This window comes from Oratosquilla oratoria, chromosome 29 (genome assembly GCF_046742065.1).
Source record: "Oratosquilla oratoria isolate Oo_2021 chromosome 29, ASM4674206v1, whole genome shotgun sequence".
Taxonomy (NCBI): domain Eukaryota; kingdom Metazoa; phylum Arthropoda; class Malacostraca; order Stomatopoda; family Squillidae; genus Oratosquilla; species Oratosquilla oratoria.
In genome coordinates this window covers 19,788,382-19,802,763 of record NC_134805.1, presented here as the reverse complement: position 1 = coordinate 19,802,763, position 14,382 = coordinate 19,788,382, and the positions used below count along the sequence as shown (strand labels likewise).

The 14,382-nt window shown below is 44.0% G+C and overlaps 1 protein-coding gene across 2 annotated transcripts in view; it reads left to right on the top strand.

Annotated features, from left to right (window-relative positions):
- r (carbamoyl-phosphate synthetase 2, aspartate transcarbamylase, and dihydroorotase rudimentary) overlaps positions 1–13,789 on the top strand; it is a 147,393-nt gene extending 133,604 nt beyond the window's left edge. For both annotated transcript variants that reach the window (XM_076211810.1, XM_076211809.1), the window contains exons 34-45: positions 1,449–1,564; positions 2,179–2,394; positions 6,021–6,150; positions 8,604–8,708; positions 9,268–9,461; positions 9,691–9,810; positions 10,002–10,143; positions 10,433–10,503; positions 11,528–11,662; positions 11,988–12,134; positions 12,708–12,809; positions 13,098–13,789. In XM_076211810.1, the coding sequence (XP_076067925.1) occupies positions 1,449–1,564; positions 2,179–2,394; positions 6,021–6,150; positions 8,604–8,708; positions 9,268–9,461; positions 9,691–9,810; positions 10,002–10,143; positions 10,433–10,503; positions 11,528–11,662; positions 11,988–12,134; positions 12,708–12,809; positions 13,098–13,295 (1,676 nt within the window). In that variant the 3' untranslated portion in view covers positions 13,296–13,789. The remainder of the gene's footprint in view (positions 1–1,448; positions 1,565–2,178; positions 2,395–6,020; positions 6,151–8,603; positions 8,709–9,267; positions 9,462–9,690; positions 9,811–10,001; positions 10,144–10,432; positions 10,504–11,527; positions 11,663–11,987; positions 12,135–12,707; positions 12,810–13,097) is intronic.
- The last annotated feature ends 593 nt before the right edge of the window (positions 13,790–14,382 follow it).

Here is a 14,382-nt window from a genome sequence, read left to right as displayed (position 1 = left end):
CGTCACAAACTCCTCCCATCGGAAGGCTAGGACGGCGCCCCTTACAGAGGAGTTTGTACCGTGGAATCTAATGAACCGTTCCCTTGGTTCAACTCCCCCGTTGGCAGGATTCGAACCCCCATCCCCTCGACCTTCGCCGCAAGTAATGACGCCTTAACCCGCTCAGCCAACGAGTTTCCTGTAAATATTAACACAGGAAAATTGCCCACCGCCCCCAGAGGTAATAATCGCCGCCGTAGGCGTTATCAATAGACCAAGTACTGTACCACAATCAGTGACTGCAAACCCCAAAACCATTAAGCTGCATTGCACTCCCGAACCTACCCAGCCCCGCAAGCCACTAACATGACTCATACAAGACGAATTGAACCCTGAAGAGCGAGTCGATAACAAGGCCCCGTGAATGCTTATGAGGAATTTTAAGACGGATGCGGAACGGCCTGCGATGTTTGGTCCCGAGTCGGAAGATTCTCAAACGGTAGAAGCAGAATAAAGAATTCAGTATGGCAAAGTTAAAGCCTAGATAACCCTGGCAGAGACTCCAGTCCAAAAATCACTGAATAAAACATTTAACACTATTGCAGAAGGAGTCCACACAACACTTCTACGATACCACTTAGAGGAAATAGTGGAAAGAATGACGACCAAAGAAAATGGAAGTATATTGGGTTGAGACAACTATAAACGATACAAAGGTCAGTGCCCCCACGCTAATAGTGACCTTCAATCGAGCCCAACTTCGAACCTACCTAATCATTGGTTACCTAAAACAAAGTCGAGGAGTATTGCCCGCGTCCACGCAGCGACGATTACTGCTAGCGGTTTGAACAGTGATGTCGTTGTTTGGCACATGTGCGCGTTGCTGAGTCCCCCTGCACGTGATGCTTCATGCCCAAACCCAGCCAAATGTGCGAACTACAGCAGAGGTCATCCTGTGTCATCTTTAGATTGTATAGTAAACACTACTCGCATCCCTCTCCAAGTCACTGTAGCCAGAGTTTTCCTACATCACCTCAACAGGAAGTTTCATTTGAGAAATCCCATCTGACCTTGTTACCCAACTACTACCCTCCCTATCTACTGGGAGACTTCAATGTAAAACATCCCCCTTTGGAGAGAGACTGCCACAAACCTCCGAAGCACTAATATTCTCCCATAGAATAACTCGCTCCCTATCACTTTACAATACAAACCAGTCTACATTTTATAATCTCCAGACAAGGACCTGCACACCAGTACCCGTGTGTGTGTGTGTGTGTATATATGTATATATATATATATATTTTTTTTTTTTTTTGGGGGGGGGGCGGCTATTGCTACAAAATGGTTCACACAACTAAATTGCATATCTAAGCGACAACAGGAGTAAAGAAGGAACAAGTTGCCACCAGGCACGGAAAGGTTTAAACACAGTATAACCATTGCATGCAACGCCCTATTGTCTGCAGCTCCGCATACGAGGGAGGAGAAAGACGGGACCAAGGCGCCCCCAGGTTTCCCCGGACTCGAAACGATGTTGCCTCTTCTGCTCACCGCCGTCTCCAAGGGACGACTCACCATGGAGGTAAGAGTGGCTCTCTCGTTACGAACTCGCGTATGCTCTCTGTGAGGATTGGAAAGAGGGGGGGGGTTGAGACCCAGGAGCTACACAGAATCTTCACGTTTTAGGGTGATGTGACGTCACAAGCCCCGCCTCCTTTCACGTAGACAGTTTGTACATTTGTAAATTTTAGGTGGGCCCAAAGACAAATTAGAGTTCATTATGCCCTGTTGACGTCATCACATCTAACAAGCGACATGACGTCACCCTCCATTTCGTCAGAATGAGATAGTCTGTTATTTGGTGGGTATAAATTGTTAATTTAGTGTCGTTCAACTTGTTTTTTATACAAAGTTTGTCCATGTATGATACAAAGAGGCGAAGCTTCTGAGTGACGTCAAGTCGCCTACGAATGGGGTTATTCAGTATTATGTCAAATGATTGAACGGAAGTGTGGGGTCCAAACCAACCAACCCTTTTTGTGCAAATAACGATCGTGTTTTCTCTAAATACATGGTCCATAATAACGGATACACGATGTCGTGTATATTTGCTCTACGCATTTTCGTTTGAGCGTACGAAACTGACTTGGGCGACATTAGTGTGGAAATAACGCGTTTGTCCCACGTTTCTACCAGGACCTGGTCAACAAGCTGCACCACAACCCCCGCCGCATCTTCCAGCTGCCGAGGCAACCCCGGACCTACATCGAGGTCGACCTCGACGCCCAGTGGACCATTCCGGATGCTCCACCCTTCAGCAAGGCCAAGTGGACTCCCTTTGCCGGGACAAAGGTCACGGGTCGCGTCCAGCGAGTAGTTCTTCGCGGGGAGGTCGCCTATGTCGATGGCCAGGTACGCCCGTTCGTCGTAGCGCCATTTTCGCCACCATCTCCTTTAAAGGTCTCCATCACTGTCTACCTCACCACTGTCTACTTTACCACCCCTTGGCACCCTCTCCCTACCCCCTTACCATCATCTACTTCACCATCTACACTATTTCCATCTTCACTACCACCTTTACTCTCACCAACCTACTAACATCCTCACAATCGTGTCCGATATTATCACTCGTCTCCATTCACACGAACTTCACAATCTTCAGCCTTACATTGATTTCTGAGGCAATCAGAAATGCTATAAATATACAAGTTTTCGAGAAATTAAAATTTGGAGGTCGTTTTGGAGTTGTATCTATCACGGTTAGTAACAAGAGGTTCTATGCGTATGACGGTCGCACACAGCGCATGGTTCAGCTTCTAAGGAGTCGTCTATACATCTGGTCTGGCTGGTAGCGAGGCGAAGTTTGTCGCGTCAAATAACGCTAACCCAAGGTGGGCGCGTCATCACGTGACCAGAGAAGTCACGTGGTCAGGTCTAGTAGCATAGATGTACAAGTAAAATATTCTTGCATTTAGATTACAAGTTTCTTTGAATTAAGATAATAATTAAGACTTGGAATAGGAAATATAGTATTTTTTTGTAGTAAATCGAATTACGAGTATATTTGATTGACACTGAAGCGTTCTTGGCTGGTCAGGCCAACACGCTTTGTCTGTTAGGAAAGAGATACTTGTTTACCAGAGCTAAACATAATGAAGAAAATATATCATATTTGTAATAATAATAGTACATAATAATGCGAAAAGGACGATTACAACCTGCTCTTTCCTCCTTCAGCAAAGTATTGTCTGATAACATAAGAATGAAGGAGACTGCAAGAGACCATAAGGCCTACACTAGGCAGCTATGCGCATAGGTATAATGCTGCATTTGCATGGAATAACTTGAATGACTCTAAATGATGAAGGATTTTTCTTCGGATAAGAGAGCCTTAACAGTAAGAATAAATAAAATAGAATAATCGCAGTCATCTACGGATTAATGAGGATACGACTGAACCCATGGGCTGACTAAAATAATTTATCTGTAGATATAGAAGTACAGTATGCTGTATTAAAGAGATAATTTCTTTATTAATTAAATCAAGTTTCTGTCGATCATTCCTGTTGAAATTTGTGAACATGTTCATGAGCTTTCATAGGTGGGGACAAGGGGGGGTGTCATTAGCCCCCCCCCCCAAAAAAAAAACCAGAAGGGGGTTGACAGCTCCCCCACCCCCTCTAGAAATCTAAGTTGTTTGAAACTCTGCCCATCGTCACTTATATTTTCGTTAATTTTCTAATTTATAGAATTTCAGCGTATGGATGAAAGTCAAAATGTAGTTTGTGTAGATAATGTAAATATATGCCCATGCGGCCATTTTGAAGTATATATCTTGATATAAACGTATGCCATTAATTATATATGTATATCTTTAATGTTACACTCCCCCCCCCTCTACAAAGATTCCTGCAGACGTTCCTGAATATGTTAAACAAAATGTACATCATAATAAGCAAATAACATTCATTGCGGGAAGTGAGGTGAGCAAGGTATTTACAGTGACATTAGTAAAAAAAAAATAATTTTAGTGTTGTTGTCCTATCGCTAGTCGGACCATGGCTGATAAGAATTGGCAACTGTCTGCCTTCGAGGATAAAGCGCACCGACCACTAGGAAACGACGACTGTGCGCTGTGGAATTTGTTGTGGTTTTTAGCTCTTATTTTTCACTTGTTATTTTTTATTTTTTCGTTGACCTTGCGTCGTCCATTTGCCCATTGTGCGCCTATTTACTTGTATTTTTTTTCTCCATGATCTGTATTTTTCATACTCCCGTGTATTTTTTATTTGATCTACATCTCGTTTTGTGCATCTTAGGCATTTGCTTTAGCTTAGTTTGATGAATGTATTTTTCACTCGTTTTCATGGTTTTGTATTTTTCCCAATACATTTTGTCGTCTTGTGTTGCTTTTGACCTGAGCATTGTGGCAGGATACAGGGATGACCCTTCAAAAACGAGGACCTACGGTGGTAAGGGACAGCGAATGGGTTTTGGACGATTGTAGGTGGATGTATGCTGATACTGCACCCCCTCCCCCTCCTTGTAAGTGTCGCTATAATTGGATTCTGATATCGCGACGATGATGACGTAATGTCGTCGCGGTGATTCGAATGGTTTCCGTGAGGCGGCACTGCTGTTTGGTTCTTGCTGGCATTCCGCTGCTGAGACTAGCAGCAGCAGTTAGAGCAGTTGAAAGATAAAATTGCTAGTTCTCCAGAGGACTTCTATGAACAAACAGCTGAAATCTAGGGACTCGATTTTTTTTCGGTAATAAGAGAACCAAACTACAATTCGAAACGAAGTTGGTTAATGTTTCCTCCATGATGCATTTTTGGGTAGCCCCAAAGGCCCGGTTTCGAGGCACTACTTTAGGAACGCCCACCGTTCCCGCACCCACAGTGTCCTCACCCACCATGTCCTCACCCACCTTGTCCTCATCCACCTTGACCTCGTCCTCGTCCACCTTGTCCTCACCCACCTCGTCCTCATCCACCTCGTCCTCGTCCACCTCGTCCTCGTCCACCTCGTCCTCGTCCACCTCGACCTCGTCCACCTCGTCCTCGTCCACCTCGTCCTCGTCCACCTTGACCTCGTCCACCTTGACCTCGTCCACCTTGTCCTCGTCCACCTTGTCCTCGTCCACCTTGACCTCGTCCACCTTGACCTCGTCCACCTTGACCTCGTCCACCTTGTCCTCGTCCACCTTGACCTCGTCCACCTTGACCTCGTCCACCTTGACCTCGTCCACCTTGACCTCGTCCACCTTGACCTCGTCCACCTTGTCCTCGTCCACCTTGACCTCGTCCACCTTGACCTCGTCCACCTTGACCTCGTCCACCTTGTCCTCATCCACCTTGTCCTCACCGTCACCGTCTTCATCCTCCTCGCCTGTATCCTCCCCAACTTCACCATATCCTCGTCTTCACCCTCCTCGTCTGTATCCTCCCTAACTTCACCAGATCCTCCTCCTCACCCTCGTCGTCTGTACCCTCCTCGCCTGTATCCTCCCCAACTTCACCATATCCTCGTCTGTATCCTCCCCAACTTCACCATATCCTCGTCTGTATCCTCCCCAACTTCACCATATCCTCATCCTCACCCTCCTCGTCTGTATCATCCTCGTCTATATCATCCTCGTCTGTATCCTTCTCGCCTGTATCCTCCCCAACTTCACCATATCACCGACTTCACCCTCCTCGTCCTCACCCTTCTCGTCCTCACCCTCCTCATCTGTATCCTCGTCTTCACTCTCCTCACCCTCCTCGTCCTCACCCTCCTCGTCTATATCCTCCTCAGCCTCACCATACCCTCGCCTCCATCTTCTCGTTCTCATCATCACACTTGGCAGAATTGACGAGGACCATGGTCGGGCACATTCAAACGTGATATCATTACGGGTTGATCCTTCTCGTGGGATGGTCGTTGGGTGACTGGATCTCTCTCTTTTTTTTTTTTTTTTTTTTTTTGGGGGGGGGTGACATGTCACTCCCATGGGCTTTGTTTGAGCCCGTGACAGGATGCCTCTTGTACTGTAGGTTCTGGTGTCGCCCGGATACGGCGAGGATGTCCGGGAGTTGCAGCCGCTCTCGCACGTATCGGAGACGCCCGCGGCGGCGCCCGCAGCTGTCGTCCAGCCCGCGCCCGCCACTTCAGCCGCAGTTCCAGGTAGGGTTACTTTTATTTTATTTGATATGTATTTAATTTATTTAATGTTGTCTATTTATCATTATCATTTTGTATATATGAATGTGTATACATATGTATATACGTGTGGGTGGGTGTACATGTGTATATATATATATATATATATATATATATAATAAAAAAAAATTCTTCTAAACTTATGTTTGGACTATTGACATTGTATTGTGAGTGACCGTGTGATTGGGTATTCCCTACCGAATCACAAGGTGTTTTGCCCTTCGTTCCCAATGGTCACTAACACACACGATTAACCTTTAATGCTAGACTGGTATATTTAAGCTGAATGAAAGTGCATGGTGACAATATATGTAAAAAACAAAATCCGTCGTCTTTGTGGTAAACAAGACGGGCTATATAACTGTGAAATGCCCGGAAGGGGCTTTATTTGAACTGAATAAAATCGCTTGGCGGTATCAAAAAAGAGTAATGAAAAAAAAAATCCTGTAGGAACGACCCGCGCCGTCTGTCCGGGTCCACGCGACGGTTGGCTCATCTCGGAGGTCCTCAACCCGTGTCCAGGTCGGTTGCCCAGACTCCTCGGGCTCTTCGACAGCTGGGGGCCCATTTACAGAAAGCGCAGAAGGACGACCGACTGGGAACCAAGCCGAGAGAGGAACCGCCAGTCGACCAGGACAGCTGGCCAAGTAAAGCTAGAAGAAAAGTTAAAAAAAAATAAAAAATCAGGCCAGCAAAAGAAAAAAGAAAAAGAGAAAAAAAAAGAGAAAAAGAAGAAAATTGTCGGCCGACCGGGAAAGCTGGATAGAAGAGACTGAAAAAAAAATCAAAATTTCTCTCTACATTGGCCTCTTGGGGACCATAATATTGTCTACCAGGAGACAAAATCGCAGGTGAAATGATTCCAGGCGACGGACTACAGCATCACCTCGGCCAGGTGACATTCTATTGAGATTTTATTGTGGCCAGGGCCAACCAGTCGGCTTTTTATTCAGCTGAGGGAAGAACCACAGCGGCGCGGCGACCAAGTCCTTCGCAGACTCGATTCTGGCGAATGCAAGACTGTTCGGCCGTCCGCGCTCCCGGCTGACTCGCCCGTTTTCCCCTCGGGGAGGGCGGAAAACGCCCGAATAAGCCGGGGGCGCGGAGAGTCCTAGAAGCATGGCGGCTGAATGAAACCGCCGCCCGACGTTAGCCAGGATCAAATGGAGTGCGTCCTTGTGGCGAAGCATTTTGTTCCTCGTTCCTCCTTCGGTGCGGTGGTGTCGCGTTCCTGAGCTGAATGAAATCGCCTGACGTCATCAGACTCCTGTGACGTCAGCAGGACTTGTCAGGTGCCTCGTTTCCTTTCCGGACACAGGGCCTTTTTTTCCTTGTCGGAAGAAGAACCGTACGTCGGATTACATCTGTCCGTCGGGAATGTCCTTCCGTCGGGTTCCATCGGATTCAGACCGTCAGGACCATCCGTTCGTCAGGTTCCGTCGGTCTGTCAGAACTTTAGCCAGAAAATGAATAAATGAATAGGTAAATGTATTTTGTCATCGTAGCGAAGAAGTTGACGCACCGAGCCTGTGGAGAAGCCTACGCCAGGAGGCTCTGAGCTCTAACCCCGAAGCCGCTTCGCCTTTGCCTCCCCCCAAGTGCTCGGACAGCTGCCGGGGCTGATGGCAGTCACCGTTGGGAAATAAGCCCAGGTGTCCACGCAGTTCCAAGGCGAGCTCGAAGCTCAACGCACCGGGAAGGCGCGCTCGCGCGCACACAGACTAAAACAAACGCACACACTGAAATAATTTCAGTATTGTTGTGCTGCGAGTCGTTACTCCAACTCTCGCTGGCAGGGAGTTGTGTGTGTGTGTGCGTATAAGGTCACAGAATTACCAATCGATCGGTCATATGAGCTCTGAGCACCCTTCCGGGAGGGAAATGGTTGTCGATCACGAGTCCAACACGTGATCCAAGACCGTGGTGAATCACACACACGCATGCACATAATTTACAATTAGGTAGATACACACAAGCACCGGTTCGACGATGCAGTGGTACCGTTCCCGACCGCTAGTATAGTGATCTGAGTTTTAGGCCCGACCAGGGCTGAAAATTTCAGCATCGTTGCACTGCTAGCCGGCACTCCAACTCTGGAAGAAGTTGTGTGTGTGTGTGTTTGACTATGTATATGAATACGTCATATGTCCATGTACGTGTATGTGTGCGTACGCGCGCGTGGTGTGTGTTTGTGTTTGTGTTTGTTTACGTATGTGCGCGTGCACACACGTACACAGTTCTGAGCTCTCGTCAGCGAAGGCAATAGCTGTCGATTAAGAGTCCAACACATGATCCAAGTCCGTGGTGAAATACACACATGCATATGTACTCGCGCGCATGTGTACACGTGCATGCAAATATGTACAGTATATTAGTAAATAAAGACATTTAATGAAGGTATTATTTCCCCTCTAAAGGCATAACTACTACAAAAATAACCGTCAGCACTGACGGGAAGCCGCCCATGCACTTGAACGGATCGGTGACCTCCTCCATAGGTCACCAACTCGACCAGACCACAGGTGAGAATAAATAATAATGAACCCATTATCGTGGGTAGAATAATTAATTAGGTCACATGGGTGATGTTTTGAAATGATGGGGTACTCCAGTATCTTTGTCAAGTTAGAGTATTCCCTCCTGCCTTTTTATCGTGTAAGAAGAGATCAATCACTATGACCATTACCACTAGCACCATCACCACCAACACAATCACCACCACCAACACAATCACCACCACCAACACAATCACCACCACCAACACAATCACCACCACCAATATCACCACCACCACCAATATCACCACCACCACCAATATCACCACCACCACCAATATCACCACCACCACCAATATCACCACCACCAATATCACCACCACCACCAATATCACCACCACCACCAATATCACCACCACCACCAATATCACCACCATCAAAACTACCAGCACCACCATCAATACCACCCCAACAATACCACCAATACCACCACCACCAATACTGCCATTACCACCACCACCAATACTGCCATTACTACCACCATCAACATCACCACCACCAATACCACCACTTGTTTCCTGTACAGAGTTGTACAGTGAAATGCTGACTGAACTTGGAGCCATGAACGGCAAACGTCCTTCAAGGTTAGTACTGTCTCCGTCTGACCCGAAGGAGACCTTACTCCATCAGAGACCAGTGCGTGATCCTTCCCCAGTCCGGCCACTGCCTTCCATTCCTTCTGGTCTTCCAGGAGTTGCTACTTCAGTTCATGGACTTCAGGTATTTGTGATAAAAAGGATACCTAGGAAATGGAGTTGTTTTGAGTGTGTACATACATGAAATTGTAAGAAAATGACCAGGAAAGAGTTCAACATGCAAAAAAAAAAAAAAAAAAAATGTGCTCTTTCTATATAGGGCTTTGATAATTATATTAGCTTAAAATTGAACAAGGTAACCATTTTTCTATAATATCCATAAGACAATATGGTATGAATTTTTCTTTTAACAGGGCAAGAACTTGTTGACAGTTGAAGGACTGACCAAAGATCAACTCAATCATGTATTCAACCTTGCGCAGACATTCCGTGCATGTGTCAACAAAGAGCGACCCTTGGAACATATCCTTAAGGCAAGGAAACTTCCTAATTATTCCCTTCTCAATAATATAATATGGCTTTTCTGCAAATTCATTGTGGATGAAATTCAAGCTTAGCATGATACTCTTTTTTAATTATCATATAACTAGAGCCTTGTAAAGTATGTACACGGCTCCTAGATCTTGCATAGCTGCAGCTTTATTTTTGTGTGTGTATCTAACAGGGCAAGATGCTGGCTACCATGTTCTATGAAGTATCAACACGTACCTGCTGCAGCTTCCAGGCAGCTATGCAGAGGCTTGGAGGTCGTGTAATTTCCATGGACACCAACACCTCTTCTGTTAAGAAAGGAGAAACTCTTGAAGGTAAGATAGTCATCTTTAAGTATAGTTGCCTGTGCAACTAGTACTGATTGTACATGTATATAGCAATAGTGTTTTTCCCCAATGTAAGAGGGGTAGCAAAATTAGAGCATGCCATCAGTCTTCATGGAAGAAAAATGCAGAAAGGGACTATAAAAGTCCAAGTAAATTACTTTTCCACCCGGATATTAATTTTTGTAAAGGAGGTATTTTGGACAATTTGCAATAGAATATCAAGCTCAAAGTAGCTTCACCAGGAGGCATTTGCTTCAGGTCTATTCTTTCTCAATAGATTCAGTGGTGATGATGTCCAGCTATGCAGATGTTGTGGTTGTTCGGCATCCAGAACCTGGAGCTGTTGCTGTAGGTATCATTTTATGTTTGATAATACTTTCTGATGTAATGCACTAGTACAAACTGATATGACAAAGCTGTGTATATATACCAAAAGCCCTTTCCCAGTTTTAAGGGAGTAGCCAAGCACAGACCTGCATGGTGGGGGAGGGAGGAACCATGTTCATCCACCATTCTCATCTTGGCACCTTATGAAGGGTCAATCTGCTCTCCACTATGCTGCTTGGATCATTAGAAATACAACAGGTCATAGCTTTTCCATAGTAGAGCCCAATACATATACGAAAACCTACCACCACACAATACATCCACACACAAATATATGCACACCCAGATTGCCAAACAAGCTCTTAAAAACGGACCAAACTCTTTACCCCACCAACAACCCCCCAGACATCAGCCCAGGTGAAAAGTCCCTTTTTTGATCCCATCCATCCACCACATTTTCTTGTTCTTGCACTTATTTCACACACTTCATCTTTTCATACTTTTTTAGTCTTTACTTGTTCTTTTGTTTCCATATGCCCAAACCACCTCTGTACTCTTTGCTCTACTCTTTCCAACATCTTTCTTCCCACTTCTGTTCTCCATCTCCCTCCCATCCAAACTCCATTTGTTTCATTTTTATCTTGCCTCTTCATGAATAACAGGTCTTCCCTGTTTCCTGCCTACTTCCTGGGGCAGAAGCAATGTGGCAAGACACAGCACATCCACAGCAGGGCCAGCCACTTCATTTACTTGGTGACCTTCCTAATCCCCACTTGTGAAAATAGAGATGAGAAATACCTTTGGGCTGTCAATGTGTTGTATGTTTACAACATACCTCCACTCACACTTACCTTTTGCCTTCTCCCTTCCCTGCTCAACAGACATTCACCTTTTACTCATACCCCCCACCTCACCACATCCATACATCTCATTCTTGGTCTTCCCCTTAAGTTCACTCATTCCACCTCTGCCATCCATGCTCCATCCTCTTTTAAACCTACATGTCTCGTCCACAGTTTTTAATATATTAAAATATATTTTTCAGCGTGCTGCAGCAGTAAGCCGCAAACCAGTACTAAATGCGGGGGATGGTGTAGGTGAACACCCAACTCAAGCTTTGTTAGATGCCTTTGCCATCAGAGAGGACATTGGTACCATCAATGGACTTACTATCACTATGGTTAGTTACCGATATATTTTCATGTTAGGTTTACACTTTTTAGTATTCATTATGTAAAGATGAACTTTTCTATGATCATATTCATTTCCATATCCACTGAAAAATTTGTGTAGTGACAAAATATAAGAGAAATCACTCATGTAAGTTGATTCTCTTTTTGTTGTTGAGAAACCTTGTTCAACCATTGCCAGGTATTTGCAATGTGAACTTAATTACATCATTATTTCGGTTGCATTACCTGTATTCGGTATACTTCAGGGCTTGTATGGAACTGTTCTTTGATTATTATATGTACACAGTGTACTGAGTGAAATTTTTTGCACAGGTTGGAGACTTGAAACATGGCCGCACTGTGCATTCCTTATCCCGTCTTCTCACACTGTACAACATCACCCTGCGTTACGTTGCACCAAAAGGCCTTGGTATGCCAGCCCATATCCAGAAGTATGTTGCAAGCAGAGGCATTCAACAGGTAAAGAATTGTTGATAGGGACTAATGTAATGGAAACAGCAAGTGGCAGATTGTTGGTATTGTGGGAATGTTTGCAAAAGTTATACTTTCATTTTATTTAAAAGAATTAAGAAATTTGAATCCTAACCACTGTTAATAGTGACTAAGTAGTGTTTCGTCGAGCAAAAAAAATTAGAATTTGATGCGTCATCTTGTAACTCGAATACTGCTACCTGAAGTGAAGTTGTTAGGCAAGGGAGAGGAAGAACCTAACCTCATGCATTCCTATAACACACAACCCTTTTACTCCTATCATTCATACATATGCCAAAAGACCTTTTCCCCTCCAAAGGATGGTGTGTATGTGGCAGAGTTGAAGCATACATGCACCTTACACCCATGTTACCCTTGCCTTAAAACCAATTCATCCTCAGTTTCATCTTGACAGAACCACCGTCATATGTGTTAATTCACATATTGGAAGGTAAAAATGAGAAACTAGTGTATTCTGTGGTGGATTGAGTTTAGTCAAACTTTTTAAGCCTGGAACAAATTGTTCTCTAAGATTTTTTGACAAATTTTGTATTTTCACAGGAGGAATTTTCGTCACTAGAGACTGCCCTTCCAGATACAGATGTTCTTTACATGACTAGAATACAAAAGGAGCGGTTTGCTTCTCAGGAGGAGTATGATGAGGTTAGTAATTCTGAATGTTGTTTAGATTACAATTTCACTGCATTAATCTAGGGCCAACATAAAAAAGTGACAATTTTGAGGTATCTTCCACCAAACTGGAATTTTGTTTCATTGCTGATATTATCAGTGCATTAAGAGATGCCATACTAGCATCTTTTATATTGAAAGCACCATAATTTTTTTTTACTTTTTTTTTATGTAATTGAGGAGAAATATCTTCAAAAATGGCTTAGATCTGTCTACCTATACATATGTCTATATATATTGGACTTTTTTTGACAATTTCAGGCATGTGGACAACTCGTCTTGACCCCACACTTGATGACTCATGCTAAACAGCGCATGATTGTCCTCCACCCACTGCCCAGGAACCAAGAAATATCACCAGAGCTAGACACTGATCCAAGGGCAGCATACTTCCGTCAAGCTGAAGGGGGAATGTACATTCGTATGGCTCTTTTGGCTATGGTTCTTGGGAAATGTTAGGTAAAATCTTGTACCATGGTGTACTACTTATGTGTTTGGGTAATTTTAACATTTTTTTCACCTCGGTGTGTGAAAGAAGTGGTTGTGAACCAATGATAAACTGACATGGTCCAAAGTGATTTTTTGTCTATTGTCCTAATTTGGGAGGGGACAACAAAGGTCATCATGTAAAAGAAGCAGTCAGGGTAAACTAGGTTTAGTTGTCTGGCCCTGCTGTGGAAGTGCTGTGCCTTTCTGCATTGCTTCTGATCCAGGTGGTGGGTAAGAGACAGGGATGGCTTTTCAGCCACAGGGATAACAAATGGGTGTGGATGAGAGGAGGGTGGGTGTTTGCCTTAGCTGGCTACTTCCCTTATTAAGGGGAAGAAACCTTTTGGTATATGATACAAATTTACCCTAATGTTTCTCAATCAAGATTGTATTTAGAAAGAAGCTACTTTTCCCGACTTAATAAAATCATGGTTTCACAAAAAAAAAAAAAAAAAAAAGAAGAAGATAGTTTTAAGTCTTTAAAATAATGTATAGGCGTTCATCTATTTACACGACATATGGGTTCTTTTGGCCATTGCGCAATAAGAAAATCATGCAAATAGAAAATGGAGTGGATTCACCTACAGTTACACCATGGTTATGGGAAATGGGATGAAACCTATAGTCAATTTTTTTTTTTTTTAAATAAGCACATACTACATTATGAATGAACATATTTTACTACTGTAATAATAAAGCAGTGGTTAGTGTACCAGGTGGCCTCTTGGTGGCATGTAGGTTGCCAGCACACAGTTTGAAAATGCAATTGGCCCATAACATTTAAAAGTGATTTGAAAACCCTGATTTAAAATGAATTTCTAGTACTACAGTTTGTTAAAGCAAAAAGTGTTACTAGAACATGCATAAATAGAGGAATACCTGTACACTAGTTATGAGAAGGGTAACCCATATAGCATAGAGGCTGAATTTGGATCCAAATGCTGGAAAGGGTTGATCAAAATGTTTGAAATAGTTGTATAATACTTGATGGAACAGAGGCTTTTGGGCTGATTAAGCCTGTTACTACAAAATCCTGAACATTGCCAAATTTGCCCCT